General features: G+C 52.8%; 1 protein-coding gene and 2 non-coding genes across 9 annotated transcripts in view; all 3 read left to right on the plus strand.

The window, feature by feature from the left end:
- Positions 1-13,567, plus strand: part of Trpm2 (transient receptor potential cation channel subfamily M member 2) — a 51,590-nt gene extending 38,023 nt beyond the window's left edge. For 6 of the 7 annotated variants that reach the window (XM_076558506.1, XM_076558507.1, XM_076558508.1 and 3 more), the window contains 10 exons: positions 2,444-2,531; positions 3,163-3,250; positions 3,832-3,989; positions 4,752-4,828; positions 5,091-5,192; positions 7,911-7,997; positions 8,855-8,960; positions 10,125-10,226; positions 11,386-11,502; positions 12,438-13,567. In XM_076558506.1, the coding sequence (XP_076414621.1) occupies positions 2,444-2,531; positions 3,163-3,250; positions 3,832-3,989; positions 4,752-4,828; positions 5,091-5,192; positions 7,911-7,997; positions 8,855-8,960; positions 10,125-10,226; positions 11,386-11,502; positions 12,438-12,584 (1,072 nt within the window). In that variant the 3' untranslated portion in view covers positions 12,585-13,567. Of the gene's footprint in view, positions 1-1,529; positions 1,551-2,443; positions 2,532-3,162; positions 3,251-3,831; positions 3,990-4,751; positions 4,829-5,090; positions 5,193-7,910; positions 7,998-8,854; positions 8,961-10,124; positions 10,227-11,385; positions 11,503-12,437 lie in introns of those variants that run through there. The other variant, XM_076558512.1, reaches the window with a different exon arrangement.
- On the plus strand, positions 8,914-8,972 carry LOC121824946 (Z6 small nucleolar RNA). Its single transcript, XR_006066939.1, has one exon. It is a non-coding gene; the product is annotated as a Z6 small nucleolar RNA (small nucleolar RNA).
- LOC121824892 (Z6 small nucleolar RNA) lies at positions 10,093-10,168 on the plus strand. The gene has a single exon (XR_006066898.2). It is a non-coding gene; the product is annotated as a Z6 small nucleolar RNA (small nucleolar RNA).
- Positions 13,568-16,177: the final 2,610 nt, after the last annotated feature.

Below are 16,177 nucleotides of genomic sequence, written 5' to 3' on the forward strand. Positions count from 1 at the left end.
AGGCTTATTGGTTGGTGAATGTATCAACTGATTGCTTGGGGGTGGTACTAGGTACTTTTTGGTAGCTGTGATAAAATACTATGACCAAGGCAACTTACAGAAGAGTTTATTTTGGCTTTCAGGCCCAGAGGGTTAGAATCCACAACAGTGGCAACAGCATGGTGGCAGGTGGCAGGCATTTCAGCAGGAGCAGGAAGCTGAGAGCTCACCTCATTCTTGAACTGGAAGCCAAAAGCAGGGAGAGCAAATCTCAAAACCCATTGGTGACATACTTCCTCTAGCAAGAATAACCTAAACCTTCCCAAACAGTACTTGACCCCCAGAGAAAGCCCAGAGTCAGGCAGAAACTCAGTGAATGCTGTGTGGCTCTTAAGCTATGGGCCCTGGCCTGGCTAGCCTGTGGCACTCTGGGCTGCGTTCTTTGCTGATACCACACTCTCACGGTCTATTTAAGGTCAGGTGCCAGGGTCCATGCAGCCCCTCCGAACTTGCTGTCACCTGCTTATCAAGAATGGTTGTATGGTGCCATTTAATTTTGAACAATGATTGTGTCTACTGCCCAGATACTGGGGTATGTGGCACCCAGAGGGCTTCTGAAATGGGGCTCATGTCTGGGTGCTCCATTACCAGGATGATCTTGAAGCTGGGTCAGTAGAGTCAGCATGAGGGTTCTGATGGTGCAGTGTCAAAGTCATGCTATGGACTGAACATGTGACCTGCTTCTCTACCCTAACCTTTCTTCTTCTTCTTCTTCTTCTTCTTCTTCTTCTTCTTCTTCTTCTTCTTCTTCTTCTTCTTCTTCTTCTTCTTCTTCTTCTTTTTCTTCTTCTTCTTCTCCTCCTCCTCCTCCTCCTCCTTCTCTTCCTCTTCCTCCTCCTCCTCCTTTTTTTTTTTTTTGAGACAGAGTTTCTCTTATGTAGCTTTGGAGCCTTTCCTGGAACTCACTCTGTAGCCCAAGCTGGCCTCGAATTCACAGAGATCTGCCTGCCTCTGCCTCCTGAGTGCTGGGATTAAAGGCGTGTACCACCACTGCCTGGCCTTACCCTAGCCTTTCTTACAAAGAGATGCTGGTTGCTCCACCTTTGCACTGAGGAGGCAAAGACTCAGGAAAGGGACAGAAGTGGAATAGTACAGTGTCCGCCACTGGTGAACACTATAGCCCGGATTTGGGGGCCTGTCCTGGTGATTTTGTGCTCTCCTGCCTCAAGAAACTAGGCTGACCCTGAAGAAGTCAGTCACATGAGCCCACTCAGCCTTCACCCCAGATTTCTCTCCTTGTAGGAGGCTCAGAATGGACCTGATGTCCAGTTTCCATCTTGGGGCCTGGAGGAAGCTGGGCTTCTCCAGTTATTTCCTGAGGTTGAAAAGGATTATTAAAATAGCAAATTTCCAAGATGATTCCTACAGACATTCTAGGGGGAACAGTAGCTAGTGTGCTAAGACATAACATTTCAGAAATCTCTGGCCCGTTGTCTAGAAACCGTTAACATACTCAGTAGTGCTGCAAAGCATAGAGCGACCGGGAAATGATGAGCAGTCCCTCAGACCCGGTGAGGACCCTGGCTTGGCCACTTTCTCTCTGGGGGTGCAGTGAGGGATCTGAGGCCCAGGGAGGCACCCTGGTGTGTGGTATGCCAGGGCTTATGGCACTGTGGCTGAGCGAAGTTGATCCCAGATACTCATCCACAGAGTATGGCTGGAGGTTTGGGGGTTTCTGCTGATCTAGATGGTTCCCATGTGTCACTGTCATTTGTGGACTGAAGCAATGCCATGCATGGGGAAGTAGACGCCAGCACACTCAGTGTGGTCCTTAGCTTCCCTTTCCCGAATGACTGTTCAAATTGGGTCACATCCCCAGAAACACCGATCAGATGTTACAGTGTGGCTCACTTTATTATAAGAGGATGCTGCTAGCAGTTGGCACTTCAAGTGGGAGGAAATAAAGGACTCCCTGGGCAAAGCTGCTCGGAGCTCGGCAGGCAGGCCTTGACTGGACGGTAGTTTAAACACAGCTGGCCATGGTAGGGGAGCGGGCGGGGCTTCTGGTTCAAACTAAACATTTCCCAACAGCCCCAGTGCCCCACCAGCACTCAGCGTCACCACAAGCTTTGTGGTCTGAGACAAGCATTCAGAGCTCATGGCCCAGCACCAGGGGGCAAATCTGTGCAAGTGGGTGACTGTGGACGCAGTCACCTCTCCCAGCTGACATCTCTGAAAGCCCATTGAGCTGGCCACCTGAGCCTGGGCTGCCCTTCTGCTGGGGCAGCTTTATTTTAAGATAGAGATGCATGTTGTAGACTTTGAAATCACAGACAGTATGGAAGTGAGAGTCAGCGGGATGCTACGCTTGAGCTATTGGGTTTGCTGGGGCTGTCTGCGATTTGTATCGTATTTTTATATAATTGGCAGGGTCCCTAAAGCCTGTCTATTTATCCTCTATCAGAGTGGACACCATGGTGGATCTGCTGGACATGGACCGTGTGAAGAGGTCGGGCTCCATGGAGCAGAGGCTGGTCTCCCTGGAGGAACAGGTAGGTTGGCAGTCGGGGCCTGGTGGGGCATTTTGTCCTGTGGTGACACTGAGACCAAGAACTTTGGAGAAAGATGGAGAAATGGAGGTCTGTGAGAGAGAGAGGGGAAAGGAAAGAGTGAGTGAGCAAGCAGGTGAGTGATTGAGAGAGAGACACAGAGAGAGAGAGACAAAGAGAGAGACAGAGACAGAGAGACAGAGGGAAAGACACACACACACACACGCACACACGCACGCACGCACGCACGCACGCACGCACGCACGCACTCAGGGATTATCCATTGGAAGGAGCACCTTCTTTACTCCCTAGAAAATTCTACCCAAGCGTTTTGCCCTGGGCCCCCTGCAGGTTTGAACAGTGAGGCACCCACATCAGTACACAGTCCTGGCAATCCCAGCATCCACATGGCTGCCTTCTCTATTCAAGGCCACCTCTGAGACACTAATGTCTTGGGACTATGTCTTAAATTTCACCGAGGCCAGAGGACCAACCTCAAGTTCTCCTCTGAGGCTGCATGGCCCAACAGGGTGCCTGGGTCACTTGGGGAGTGAGGCCAGTCCTCTAGGTCCTAAGCCACATGTAATGTGGACCACAGATGTCAATCTGGTCTTTCTTGGGATATTCCATCCAGGTAGCTCAGACGGCCAGAGCTTTGCACTGGATCGTGACAACCCTGAAGGACAGTGGCTTTGGCTCAGAGGCAGGTGTGCTGACCCTGGGTGAGTAGATGGTCTCTTAGTAACTTTCACCAATAGTCTGTGTGGTTTTGAGTCTGGGGGATGGGTTAGCAAGAGAGGCAGTTATAGGGATTTTGGCTGTAGCTATCTGGATGCCCTATGGGGCCAGCTCTCACCTCTGTCTATGAGCTGAGCAGGTCTCTCCTGGCTTTAGCAGTTACTGGATTCCTGAGGGCAGCACTCCATGCCTCCTTGACCTCCTTCCACACAGCTTGCTGCAGAGTTGGGGGCAGGGAATAGTTCTAGGTGACTGAGACTGTCATGTTAACCGAGGCATAGAAAGCAAAGTCTGTTTCCCTAAATGTGCAGCTAGTCAGAAAATAGACGTGAATGGGTCTTCCTTAGGTGTGACTGGCCCGTAGGAAGCAAACTTGCCCCCATTAATTGGACAGACCCTGTCACAGCCTGTGATGTTAGCTCACTGCTGAGACATTTAAGCGTGGCTTCAGTGGCCGGTGTCTGCTAGGCAATGCCGACCTAGCTTTTTGTCCTTCTGGGGCTGAGATTCCTGGGATGGGAAGCGGGGTCTCAGGGCTGGTGCTCAAACATGTATCTGTTTCCAGCATCCCAAAGGACCTTCGATGAGCCAGATGCTGAACTGAACATCAGGAGGAAAGCGGAGGAGCCAGGAGATGGTTACCATGTGAACGCCCGGCACCTCCTCTACCCCAATGCCCGCATTATGCGCTTCCCTGTGCCCAATGAGAAGGTGCCCTGGGAGGTGAGTATAACTCTCTTAGGTGAACCAATGCAGGAGGGGCTTGGCTCTGGAGGAGGAGAAGAGGTGCCCCCCCACCCCGTGTTTATAGTGGCCTCTACCCATTACAGCCTCTCTGGTCATCTGAGCATTGGGCAGAGGAGGAAACGAAGCAAGGCATGCAGAGATTAAATCACATGAGCCTTACTACCAAAATGTGGAAGGGCCTGGTGAGGCGATCTGGCCTCACAGAGTCATGACCCAGGGCTGCTTCTGTAGCTCCTCACATGCTCCGGCCTCATCCCATCCATCTTGTTCTTGACTCTTCGGTTCCCAGTGAACAACTACCACCACCACCCCCTTGAGTGACAGGCATAAAAGAGAGACCTATACACACAGACAGGGATAATGCCACCTACTTGCCATTCCAGCCTCCAGGATTTTCTCTCAGTTCGTCTGGAACATTCTAGACTGAAACTCCCTCCTTCCTTTCTCTGCTGTGTGGAATTCTTTTTATCTCCAGGGGCCCATGTAGCCTCTGTCCCATCCCTGGAAGGGTCCACACCATCCATAGCAATGCTTGGGCTGGTCCCATTGGAGTGTTCATCTGGAATTCTCCCTCAGCTCTCCCAGGGCCGAGAGATGCCCATGCACACTTGGATGTTTGGTCTTGGTTGGGTAGTGGCCTTGGCTGTAGCTGCTCTTGGGCCCATTTGTACCACCCACCCCCTTGCTTGCCTGGAAGTAGGGCAAAACTCTTGAGGAAGCTCATGTGCTTTGTTGTAGGCGGAGTTTCTGATCTACGACCCCCCATTTTACACAGCTGAGAAGAAAGACGTGGCCCTCACAGATCCTGTGGGAGAGTGAGTGGCCCTTTCTCCAGAGAGACCCCAGAATTCACCTGGGGTAGACCCGGGCAGGCTCCGCTTCATCCGCCCCAGAGACCCAAGGGCACAACTCATCCTGACAACGGACATGACCTGCGGCCAGAGGCCCCTCTCAAAGGAAAGGCCTGTGGTCACAGAATTGGGGTTACCAGTAGAGGCTGAGCCCCCCTGTCCCTCTGTGTCTCTGCTCTGCCATAACCTCCCTCTTATTGGGACACGTCCTCTTTCTTGCCTCCAGCATGGCAGAACCTCTGTCGAAGATCAGTTACAATGTCGTGGATGGACCAACGGACCGTCGTAGCTTCCATGGAGCCTATGTGGTCGAGGATGGACTCCCTTTGTGAGTATGCCCAGCCTTAGCCGGCGTTAGTAAGCTGGCCTGTGGGGTGAATTCATCGCTGAGCGAGCTGGCATTTCTTTCTGGTAAAAGAAAACAAGAGAAAAAGAAACTCAACTTGTGTCACTTCCTCAGAGGCTGCTCAAGCTACAAAGCCTTTCTTTGTATCTTTCCCAAGAAGGCTCCTGTATCACCCTAGCAGGGTCCCAGGTGCATGGGTCTATTGGTACCTGGGGACTTTGACTCATGGCTGGTAAGGTGGGGACCACAGTCAGGTGGGAGGAGAGCATTCTGCTGCCAGAGTGCGTGGCTGGGGGGCCCACATTAGGGATGGTAACCCTGCCCAGCGTCTATGATGGACCGACCACTTATATGAAGACAATAAGAGACCCATAAACACCACTGTGCTTCCAGATGGGATGTGGCCAGCAGGGGGAGCAGCGGAGCAGAGGATGATGCGGGGGGGCCTGAGGGAAGTGGGAGGCAGGCAGTTTTGGGGGAATACAGAGAGTGGGCTATTGTTCCTGGAGCCAGAGGTTGGAGCAGCATGAAACAGACCAGGGCTCTAGCTGTGGTGTCCTCATGATGGGTCCGTGATGGATGGGGCCAAGGATGCTTGGGAAGGAATGTCAGTTGTGGGACGAGTGACCGCCATGCTGGGATGACGGGTGAATGCCTGATGTCATGACAGCTGTGTAGAAACAGACGAGCAGGAGGGACCTGACAGGGCTCAGGGTGCTCCTGCGTGTTTGTGCACATGTAGACCAGAGGGGTTGGGTCTCCCCGATCATTCTCCAACTTTCTTTTTGGAGGCAGGGTCTCTCAGTGAGACCGGAGCTCAGCAGTTGGTTAAACTGGCTGGTCAGCGATCCTCCTGTCTCTGCCACCCCTGGGAGGACAGGTGTGTTCTTCCACACTCACCTTTTTTTATGTGAGCTCTGAAGATTTGAACTTAGGTCCTCCTGCTTGCGTGGCCAACACGTTTCCTAATGAGTCATCTCCCAGCCCCAATAATTTTTATACAGTAACATACTTATGTAGTTAGGACTCGAACTGGTTTTTTTAAATTATATTTTCCTGGATATAGTTTCCAGGAAATCATTGGCTATGTCTGTTTTATGTCACTTATAATAGAATACCGAGGACTAAGTAGGTTATGAAAAAAAAAAAAAAGGCTGATTTTGGCTCATGGTTCTGGCCCGAGGTCAAGGGCTTGCATCCAATGATGCCTTCTTGCTGATGGAGGCAGAGGAGGTGCAGGATGTCACACGGCTAGGATTGTCTGTGTGAGCAATGACTTCCTGAAGGCCCTACCTGACCCCAGCACCCCACGTATCTAACGCTAGGGTGGATCTGAGGTGAGCTTTGGTGGGGACAAGTGCAGATGAGAAGGATATGATGCATTATCCTCTACTCTTCTACACAGTAGTGTTTGGAGTGAGTGTTCCTCACTTGAGCCACACTGCTGAAGTGTGGAGGAGCAGAGCTTGTCTAAGGCAGAGGAAGTGCTGGGTCAGTCAGCTTTCCATCATTACAAAACACCTAGGACAACTAGCTAAGAAATAAAGAAATGCCACGGTGGCCTCAGTTTGAAAGCCTTTAGTACAGATCCAAGGTGGCCCTGGTGGCCCTGTGGGGAGGGAACCCCGTCATGGCAGGGCATGTGGAGTGGAGAATGCTGCTCACCTCATGGAGGGGAAGCAAAGGAGAAGAAAAGGAAGCTGGGGTTCCCTTGTCACCTTAAAGGGCATCCCAGTGACCGAAAGCCTCCCACCAGGCCTCACCTCCAAAGGGCTCCACCTCCCAATAGCTCTGTGCCAATACCGACCCATTGGGTGGTGTGGGAACACCAGGACCTCAGCTGAGCAGTTAGAGATGGGCGAGAGAAGAGAGGGAGGGTGTCAGGGGCATTAGGAGCTGCCGAAGGAAGCAGAGCCCATCCACAGGTGGCAGAGGTGGAGTGGTGGGCTGGGAGGGTCATATGTGGAGGAGGCTGCATACATCCTTTGGTGGTACAGGGGTGTGTCCTCCCTCTGTTTTGTGTTGAAGTCATGAGGCCCACCAATTTTTTTTTTAAGATTTATTTATTTATTATGTATACTGCCTGCATAAGTGTTCTGCCTGCATGTATGCCTGAACACCAGAAGAGGGCACCAGATCTCATTACAGATGGTTATGAGCCACCATATGGTTACTGGGAATTGAACTCAGGACCTCCAGAAGAGCAGTCAGTGCTCTTAACCTCTGAGCCATCTCTCCAGCCCGCCCACCAATTCTTAGACCTGATTTGGAAAGGGGTCTGGTGGGATGAGAGGAGGGGAGGGATCCTGGCACAGTGAGAAGCCCCTGTTCTGCCTGTAACTAGCACTCCGTACTCCAGGAGTGCAGTGAGTCCTTGTATCCACAGACTGGTCCCTTCAGCCTGGCTTCAAGTGTAGTTACCCATTTGTGACCACAAGCACCAGAGATAGGTCTCTGGGTGTTTAACCCTCTCTGTGAAGGAGGGCTGGCCGGGGTGGTTGCACACTGACCAGAAACCCTGGCTTCACTCTGTGGAGATCTCAGAGGGGCCAGGACAGGTTGGCAGGAGTTGGCACACGATCCCTGTTATGCCCATTGTGACTTGGCCCCACCTGCCCATGTCCCTGCTCAGTTTTTCCCCTAGGGCTGTCCTAATCTCTCTATCAAGTATAATGGCCAAGCGAATCCTTTCTAACCTAGGAACCCCATGGGCCGTACGGGGTTGCGTGGACGCGGGAGCCTCAGCTGGTTTGGACCCAACCACACACTGCAGCCGGTGGTTACTCGGTGAGTCCCGTGTCTGGCTGGCATCAGCACCTGGGTTCCAAAGACCCCACCCCACCCCCACGTGTTCTGAGGGCCTAGAGAATGGCCTTGGTACTCGATACTTTGTGGAAGTCTGTGTGGAAGAACACAGACACATACCCTGTGCCTCACCCTCTTTGAGAAAGCCTAGGCTACCACTTTTCCCCTGAAGGCTGCTGAAGTTTCTTAGGGTGCCTCCTTAGCCCTGATAGAGGGCTGATAAAAACTGTCTAGAGCTTCTACTAAAGAGACAAAGTTACAGAAATTACAAAAAGCAAAACAAAACCAAACCCACCCACAATCCCGCTGAAATGTTAAGATCTGGGAGTTTTCCTACCGGGGGATCTGTACCTATCCACACTCTTACACAGCCTTGTGTGCACATCCACGTGTTCCCCTCCCAAGCCTTTTAACCACATGATGCTTCTGACCCTGGGTCCCACCTACCTTCTGGGCGGCTTCTGACTGGCTGCACTTGGGGAGTCCCCTCGGGGGGGGGGGGGTCTTAGCCCAGGCTGCGTGGAGCCAACAAGGCACTGGGCTCTCTCAGGGCCAGAGAGCTGTGGCCTTGGACAACTGGGTCAGAGGCTGGGATGGACTTCCCCCCCTGTGGCTTCTGTCCCTATTCTGCCTGGGGATTAGGTGCTTAGGGAAGAAGCTGGAGGGGACAGAGAGGGGAGCCGAGAACGGGGTGGGGGTGGGGCGGGTAGGGGTGGGGGTAGGGGCTGTGAGGGAGGCAGCAGTAAGTCTGATGCCGCCTCCAGACCCAGCCAGTCCCTGCAGCTGCTCCGCACAAGGGCACCTGTGGCCCCGCAGGTGTAAGTGGGTCCCCCATGTAGGTGGAAGAGGAACCAGGGCGGAGCCATCTGCCGGAAGAGCGTCAGAAAGATGCTGGAGGTGCTGGTGATGAAGCTGCCCCACTCCGAGCACTGGGCCTTGCCGGGGGTAAGCCAGGCACTGTCTCTGTCCATCCCACTCACTGCCTGAATACCAGCCACGCACAGTCACTGGCAGGGACAGGGACAGGCCCCGCCTCCCATCGCCCTGGGTGAGCCGACACGGTGCAGTGTCTCTCAGGAGCTCCCTCCCTGGCTTCCTCACAGGCTCATCATCTAGTGTATCCCAGGCCAGGCTGCCCTGGGTGGCAGAGCTCAGTACTGGGACAACTCACATTGACTTAGACATGGGTTGCCTCTCCCATCAGATCCTGAGTTGGACCCTAAAGGCAGAGGGTGCTGTGTAAGGGGTAACGGTGGGGTGTTGCACAGGCCTTTGCCTCAGGAACGGTAGCTGGTTGTGAGACTGAAGTTGGATGGGCACGGCAGAGGCCCTTTGTAATGACAGAATTGGGGTGCAGAGGCCCCGGGCTATTCATGCCCATGTGACTCCATATTGCTCATTTTCTTCCCAGATCAGCTTGTCCTGCCCCGTCACCTCCAGACCCAGCTTAGAGCAGGGGTCAGAGAGCCTTGTCCTGTCAGGAGGATCAAGTCTAGCCTGACCCTGGCTGTGGCACACAGCATCTTTAATGTAGCCCATCTGGCAAGGCCTCTCCTCTGTCCCGATTCCCTGGGTCTGCGGTTTTCTCCAACTCAACAAAAAGCGGTCCTGCTCTTGAGACTTCTGTCTATCCCCATGTCCCTGTAGTGGTATGGGGCAGTGGTGTCAACCAGGGTCGTCAGGCTAGAGGCTGAATTGCAGCGCCAGGGCAGCATCCAGGCTTTCTGGGTGCTGATAGCCCAGCAGCAGGGACCAGGCAGGAGGGACTGAAGACAAGCCCACAATGAGGGTACAGCGCCTGTCCCTCTCTGGTGCCAGCGTGGTGGGCGGTGGTGGGAGGTTCGGTGGCCTTCATGGAGTCACAGTGGCTGCTCCTGCTCCTCTTTCGCTCCTGCGCAGGCTGTGGACTGCTGACGCGGATGGTGGGTCTGGGCAGCATCACACAGCCAGAGAGCTGACTCTTGACTGACAGACACTGCCGCCGTCAGCTTTCCAGGGGGCTGGCTGGCTGCCTACACTGGGCAGGTGGCCAGAGGAGATGGGTTCCTGGGTTGTCCGGGATCCAGGTTGCATGCTTTGCTGACTGGCCTTCGTCTCCCCTCTGCCCAGGGATCTCGGGAACCGGGGGAGATGTTGCCACGGAAGCTGAAGCGGGTCCTCCGGCAAGAGTTCTGGGTGCCCTTTGAGACCTTGCTGGTGCAAGGTACAGAGGTAGGGCCTACTCCCTCCCTGTGCACTGAGCCCTGTGGATTGAGCCCCTGCATGCCTGGAATCCTTAGGCAGGGCTCTGATGCCTACTTCTTTATAGGACCCTCCACCCTCCTTAGCCAGACTCTCTGCACAAAGATATGTGCGTTCCTGATGGACTGGGGCCATGAGCAGTCTATGACCTGCTTTTTCTCAGCAGCTGAGATGCTGTATAGTCCAGATTTACAAGTTCATCTCCGTGTCCGTCGGGACTAATGTATTGCCGCCTATACTGTGACCAGTGTCAACAGCCCTCTGGGGGTGGTCCAGCTGTTCTGTGTCTAAGAAACAAGAGTGGTGGCTGGTGGCACCCGCTGTTTCCTAAGAAGTCCCACAGTATTGGATGGTATCATCGGCACAGTGCCTCCCTGGACACCACTGCCTTCTCTCTTACAATTTAAAACGTAATTTCTTTTCTTACCAGAGTAAAATTCATATCACATGAATCTGGAGTAACTCCATGGATAAACATGGACACCCAGGAACAAGGCTGCGATGCCTGAACCTCACCCTCTTTGAGAAATCCCAGGCTATCCCCCTTCCCCTGGAGGCTGTTTAAGTTTCCTGGGATCTCTCCTTAGCCCCTCTAGGGAGCTGACAAGAGACTTCGTCTAGAATGAGCAATTCCCTCACATTGATAAACTGCTAATACTCTGTGGCCACCATCCCTATCTAGTTCCAACATCTCATCCCCCCAAAAGAAGCCCCTGTGCCCTGGGGTACCATCTGCCTTTATTTCTAGGATTGCTGTTCTGAACTCTCATTTTGAGTGTGGTGTGTAGCGGTGACCTTTGCTGTCTGGGTTTTCCCTGAGCAGAATCCTTGAGGATGAGCCTCTGGATTCCCAGTGCAGGCAGCAGCATCCTATGCTTGACTTGTGTCAGAGGCTAGTCGTGGGGTCAGGAGGTTGTGGGGCCTGAGACTGGTCAGGAAGAAAGCATGTACTGGGCAGTCTCAATCATGGGGAGGCATGGGGAGGCAGGTCAGGGGCTGAACAGGATGGCTAGCCATGTTCAGACCCTGCCCCAGGAGGCACTGTGGATCTGAGCTCTTCCATGGTGGCCTGGGGAGTCAGGGCCCCATCACTGGGGGCCTGATAACTCACCCCTGTCCTGGCCTCCAGGTGTACAAAGGGTATGTGGATGACCCAAGGAACACAGACAATGCCTGGATTGAGACAGTGGCTATCAGCATCCATTTCCAGGGCCAGAATGATGTGGAGCTGAAGAGTCTGGAAGAGGTATGAGGCCAGCCTCTAGGTGCTGATGCTCTGGACACATCTCAGGGCCTTCTCAGTAGTTGGTCTGCCTGGGGGTCTTGACAGAGCTGCCCATGGGTAGGGAGCTGAGGCAGGTGCTCATCACAGAGGGACCAAAGGGGCACCAGGGAGAGGCAGTAGGAGCCTGTACTCAGGTGGTTTGGTGAGGAGATACATTAGTTATTTTTCCGTGTATTAGTTATATTGCTGTGACCAAATACTTGAGAAAAAGCAATGTAAGGGTTAGGGTCTACCTTGGCTCGCAGTGACCATGGCTGGGAAAGTCACGGCAGCAGGAGCATGGACCAGCTGGTCACATTGCATCTGTGGTCAGGAAGTAGGATGCTGGTCCTCAGCTCAACCTCCCCTTTTTATGTATCCCAGAACCTCATCTCAGGGAATGGTGCCATCCACATCCAGAGAGGTTCTTACCCTCCCCCTTTAGTTAATCCAATCTAGACATCCTCTCATGGACTTGCCTGGGGATCTGTCTCCGAGGTGATTCTGGATCTTGTCAAGTTGACAGTCAATATTAACCGCCACAGGGGGACTTGAGGACCATGCCCAGAGAGGCTGGCATGGCCTCTTCTACTCCCTGTGCCCTCTTTACAGGACATTTGTCCACTGGCACTGAGAACAGTTCCTTCCCACTGCTGATTTAGAACCAGGGTGGGAGAGTCCCACCCTGTGAAATCCAGGTTGTCCTGGCAGGCTAAAGGCCTCTGAGTCAGGTCACATCTCCTTCATTCATTTTGGCCTCTGGTGCCCAGCAGGGCCAGCTCAGGCACCCAGAGCAGGTGATCTTGTGTCATACAGTAAAGCTGGCTATGGGTGGGAGGCAATATCATAGGCTGCGCTGGCCCCTGCCGCCTGAGGATTCAGGTTGCTGGGTGGACACAGGCTGTTTGTCCTTGCAGAACCTGCGCACCCACGACCCAAAGGAGTCAACCCGCGGCCTGCAGATGTCTACTGAATGGCAGGTGGTGGATCGGCGCATCCCCCTGTACGCAAACCACAAGACCATCCTCCAAAAGGTGGCCTCGCTGTTTGGAGCTCACTTCTGACTGTGGCTTCTGGTGGAACTAGCTCCAGGGGCAGGCATGGCTAGCCACCAATGTTCCCCAACACCACTTGGGCTGCTTTACCTTGGTCTGGGTGGCAGACTAGGGTACTGGGTTGGGGTGGTAGGTAGTGGTGCTGGGTTGGGGTGACCACAGGATCTTAACAAGTCCCCAGAGGTGCTGTCCTGAAAGCCACCTCTGCTACAACAGGATTACGGATGAGGACAGAGTGTATTCAGCGGCTCCCGGTGCCTGTGTCCTCAGGTACCACTGACTTGACCTTGGCTTTATGGGGCCCTGTCCAGCCAGATGCTGCCATTACCCATAATCCTGACTGGAAGAGCTACCTCTGGGGCAGGTGCTATCTCCTGGAGGGACTTCTATCCTCATTGTGGGAGCCTTCTACCCTAGGCAGAAGGCAGATAGAGGCTGGATCTCCTTCAGGAAGAGACACTGTCCTCATGATTCCTGGCCGGTGCTGGGTCACAGGCACTGGGGAGGCAGTGAGGACTTTGATATAAATGATTGTCATCCCTAGACTTTAGAAAGCACTCAAGCAGGGCATCCCCCAGCTCCAGCTGACCTGCTGGATACAGGAAGTATCAGAAGAAGACAGTGCATCCTGTCACAGCCTCTAGAGGAATGTACCATTCTCTGACAGGGTGACCTATGACTCAGGGATTGGTACTGACTACAAGACCAACTCTGCAGCCAGGGTAGGGGTGGGCAATGCTGAGGTTTAATGGGATGGGACAATAAAGGACTGGTATGATCAGTCTATCTAAAAATTAATCTTTCCGGGCAGTGGTGGCGCACGCCTTTAATCCCACAGTTTGGGAGGCAGAGCCAGGCGGATCTCTGTGAGTTCGAGGCCAGCCTGGGCTACAGAGCGAGTTTCAGGACAGGTTCCAAAGCCACAGAGAAACCCTGCTCGAAAACAAACAACAAACAAAAAAAGATAAATAAAATAAAAAAATAAAAATTAATCTCGAAAAAGCCCAGGACTCAACTTGGACCACTGGGAACAAAGGAAAGCATGTGAACTCTAAGGCGTGCGTGCAGGGCGGGAAGGGGGGTGTCTCCCAGTAGACTGGAGGACACATGCTGAGCTGGCATGAACCAGTGGAGGCAGCCTGGTTCCCAGGAAAGAAGCCTAGATGCCCAGAAGGAGGTGGTCTGATTGACATTTCCTGCCAAGCAACACAAGTCTTGGGTCTCTGGGAAGCAACAGGTAGCCCAGTGAGGGCAACCGCATGGCTCCAACCTGAGAGGACACAGTCCTGGGGGTGGGGGGGTGTCCTTTTCCCAGTTCAGTCTTCAAAACAATGCAGAAAGTCAGGAAGTCTGGAGGATTCAGGAAGCCCTGGAGATCCAGGAATCCTGGGAAATCTAGGGATTCTGGGAGAAACAAGGATTCCAGCGGTACAAAGGAGGAGGCTCTGTCTGGCCCACGCTGTTGAGAATACGTATCTTAAAAATGACTGGCTCTGCTCTGGCTGTGTCCCTGTGTCCTGAGATTGAGCCATTGCACGTGCTGATGGCATGATGGCACAAGGCTGGGTGTGGAGCGAGCATATGGGAGCAGAACAAACCAATCACATGTCCACCAGCTGAGAGATGCAGGCCATTGTTCCCTTCAAGGGTACCTCCACAATGACCTGAGATCTCCCCTCCCCCATTGAGTCCCACCTCCCAAAGGTTCCACCTCCTTCCAGAAGTACCATGCTAGGGACCAAGCCTCCAATGTTCAAGTTATGGGCCCAAATGCCTAGTCCAATGCCGGAGATGAGGAAACAAAGATGTGTTGAGGGGTTGCTTAGGTCCCTTCTCCCTCCCAGTCATCCTTTAAACCAAGACAGCCCTGCCAGGAGACACCAGAGGCCAACCAGCTGCAGTTGCTGACTAGCTGCAATGCTGACTCAGTTTCTTTGGATTTCCCATAGCTGTCTTTTGTCTTAGGAGCCCATCGCTGAGGTAGACCAGTTGTCACTGACTGCTTAGCTTTCTCCATCTGCATCAGTGATGCAGACTTCTGCTGTCTGTAGTGATCTTTTCATCCCTGAGCACTCTGTCATTCTGGACAGTGTGGTTGAGCATGTCTGCTGTCTTCTCACAGCTGTATGAAGGGAGTCACTGGGCAGGACATCACCAGAGCAGGCCTTGTATGCTTCTCGATGGGTAGCTACCGTCTGTCTGATCACTAAAGACATATCCCCTGTGTGATGACTAGTCATTATAAACTTGGCCGGACTTAGAATCATCTAGAAGACTGAAGAACAACTCTAGACATGTCTGTGAGAGTGTTTCTAGAGGAGTTTAAATGAGACAGGAAGACCCACCTCATTTAAATGGGTAAAGGTGACACCATCCCATGGGCTGGGGCCTTAGGTAGAATAATAGAGGAGGAAGGAAAAAGGCAGCTGAATGCCATCAGTCAGTCATTTTGCTTCCTGGTCCTCTAAGATGGGAGTAAGCGAGTCTTGAGCAAATCCTGCCTTCCAGGCTGTGGACGGGCACCTGCTGTCTTCCCCACCAGGACAGCAGCCTCAAACTATTAACCGGAACAAATCCTCCTGTAAGTCGCTTGTCAAATTGTTCAGCAATGGGAAGAGCAACCAGCACAGCTGGCCACACAGATGTGCTTTCTCCGCTGTAGAGTTATTGTTTTTTCCCCTCTGGAGTTGATTGGTTTCGAGCACTGCATCGACACTGTGGGACCCTGAAGGAAGTGGCTTGAAATGGAAAGTCCCCTTATGTGATGAGGAAGGACGGATGGGAACGTCCTACCCTCACTCGACCAAAAGGAAGCTGGCCTGGCTGTATTAACAGAAGACAAGGGGGATTTCTAGGGATCCACAGGACCAATTCACAGCGACAGTAGGGTCAGTTAGTCAAGAACACACGGGGTCACAACATGAGGGTTCAACATGAGCGGAGCAGACACTGGGGGGTCTGGGGAGACAGTTCGGTTGGTAACGTGCTTGCTGCATGAGCATGAGAAACTGAGTTCAGACTCCAGCACCCATGTCAAAAGAGCCAGGCACAGCATCGTGGGCCTGTGGTCTCAGTGCTGGGGAGGTGGAGGCAGGAGGATTCCTGGGGCTTGCTGGCCAGCTGGACTAGCCACATTGGTGAGCACTGGGTTAAGTGAGAGACACTGTCTCAAAAACTAAGGTGGAGACTGAGGAAGACACGCAAGATCAACTTCCTGCAGAACACGTGTATACATGTGTGTTCATACACACACATTCATGTAATCATACATATACCCACAGATACAAACACACACACACACACACACACACACACACACACACACACACACACACACACACACACGGAAAGTAGACTAGTCTATACGTTTTTTAAAATTTATTTTTTTTAACATTTTATTTTAGTTGGGTGGTGGTGGCGCATGCCCTTACTCCCAGCACTCAGGAGGCAGAGGCAGGTGGATCTCTGAGTTCAAGTCCAGCCTGGTCTACAGAGAAAGTTCCAGGATAACCAGAGCTACACAGAGAAACTTGTCTAAAAAAAAACAAAAAAAAAAAAACAAAAAACAAAAAACCAAATCAAACAAAAAATATTATTGTGGT

This window comes from Peromyscus maniculatus, chromosome 21, assembly GCF_049852395.1.
Source record: "Peromyscus maniculatus bairdii isolate BWxNUB_F1_BW_parent chromosome 21, HU_Pman_BW_mat_3.1, whole genome shotgun sequence".
Lineage (NCBI taxonomy): Eukaryota > Metazoa > Chordata > Mammalia > Rodentia > Cricetidae > Peromyscus > Peromyscus maniculatus.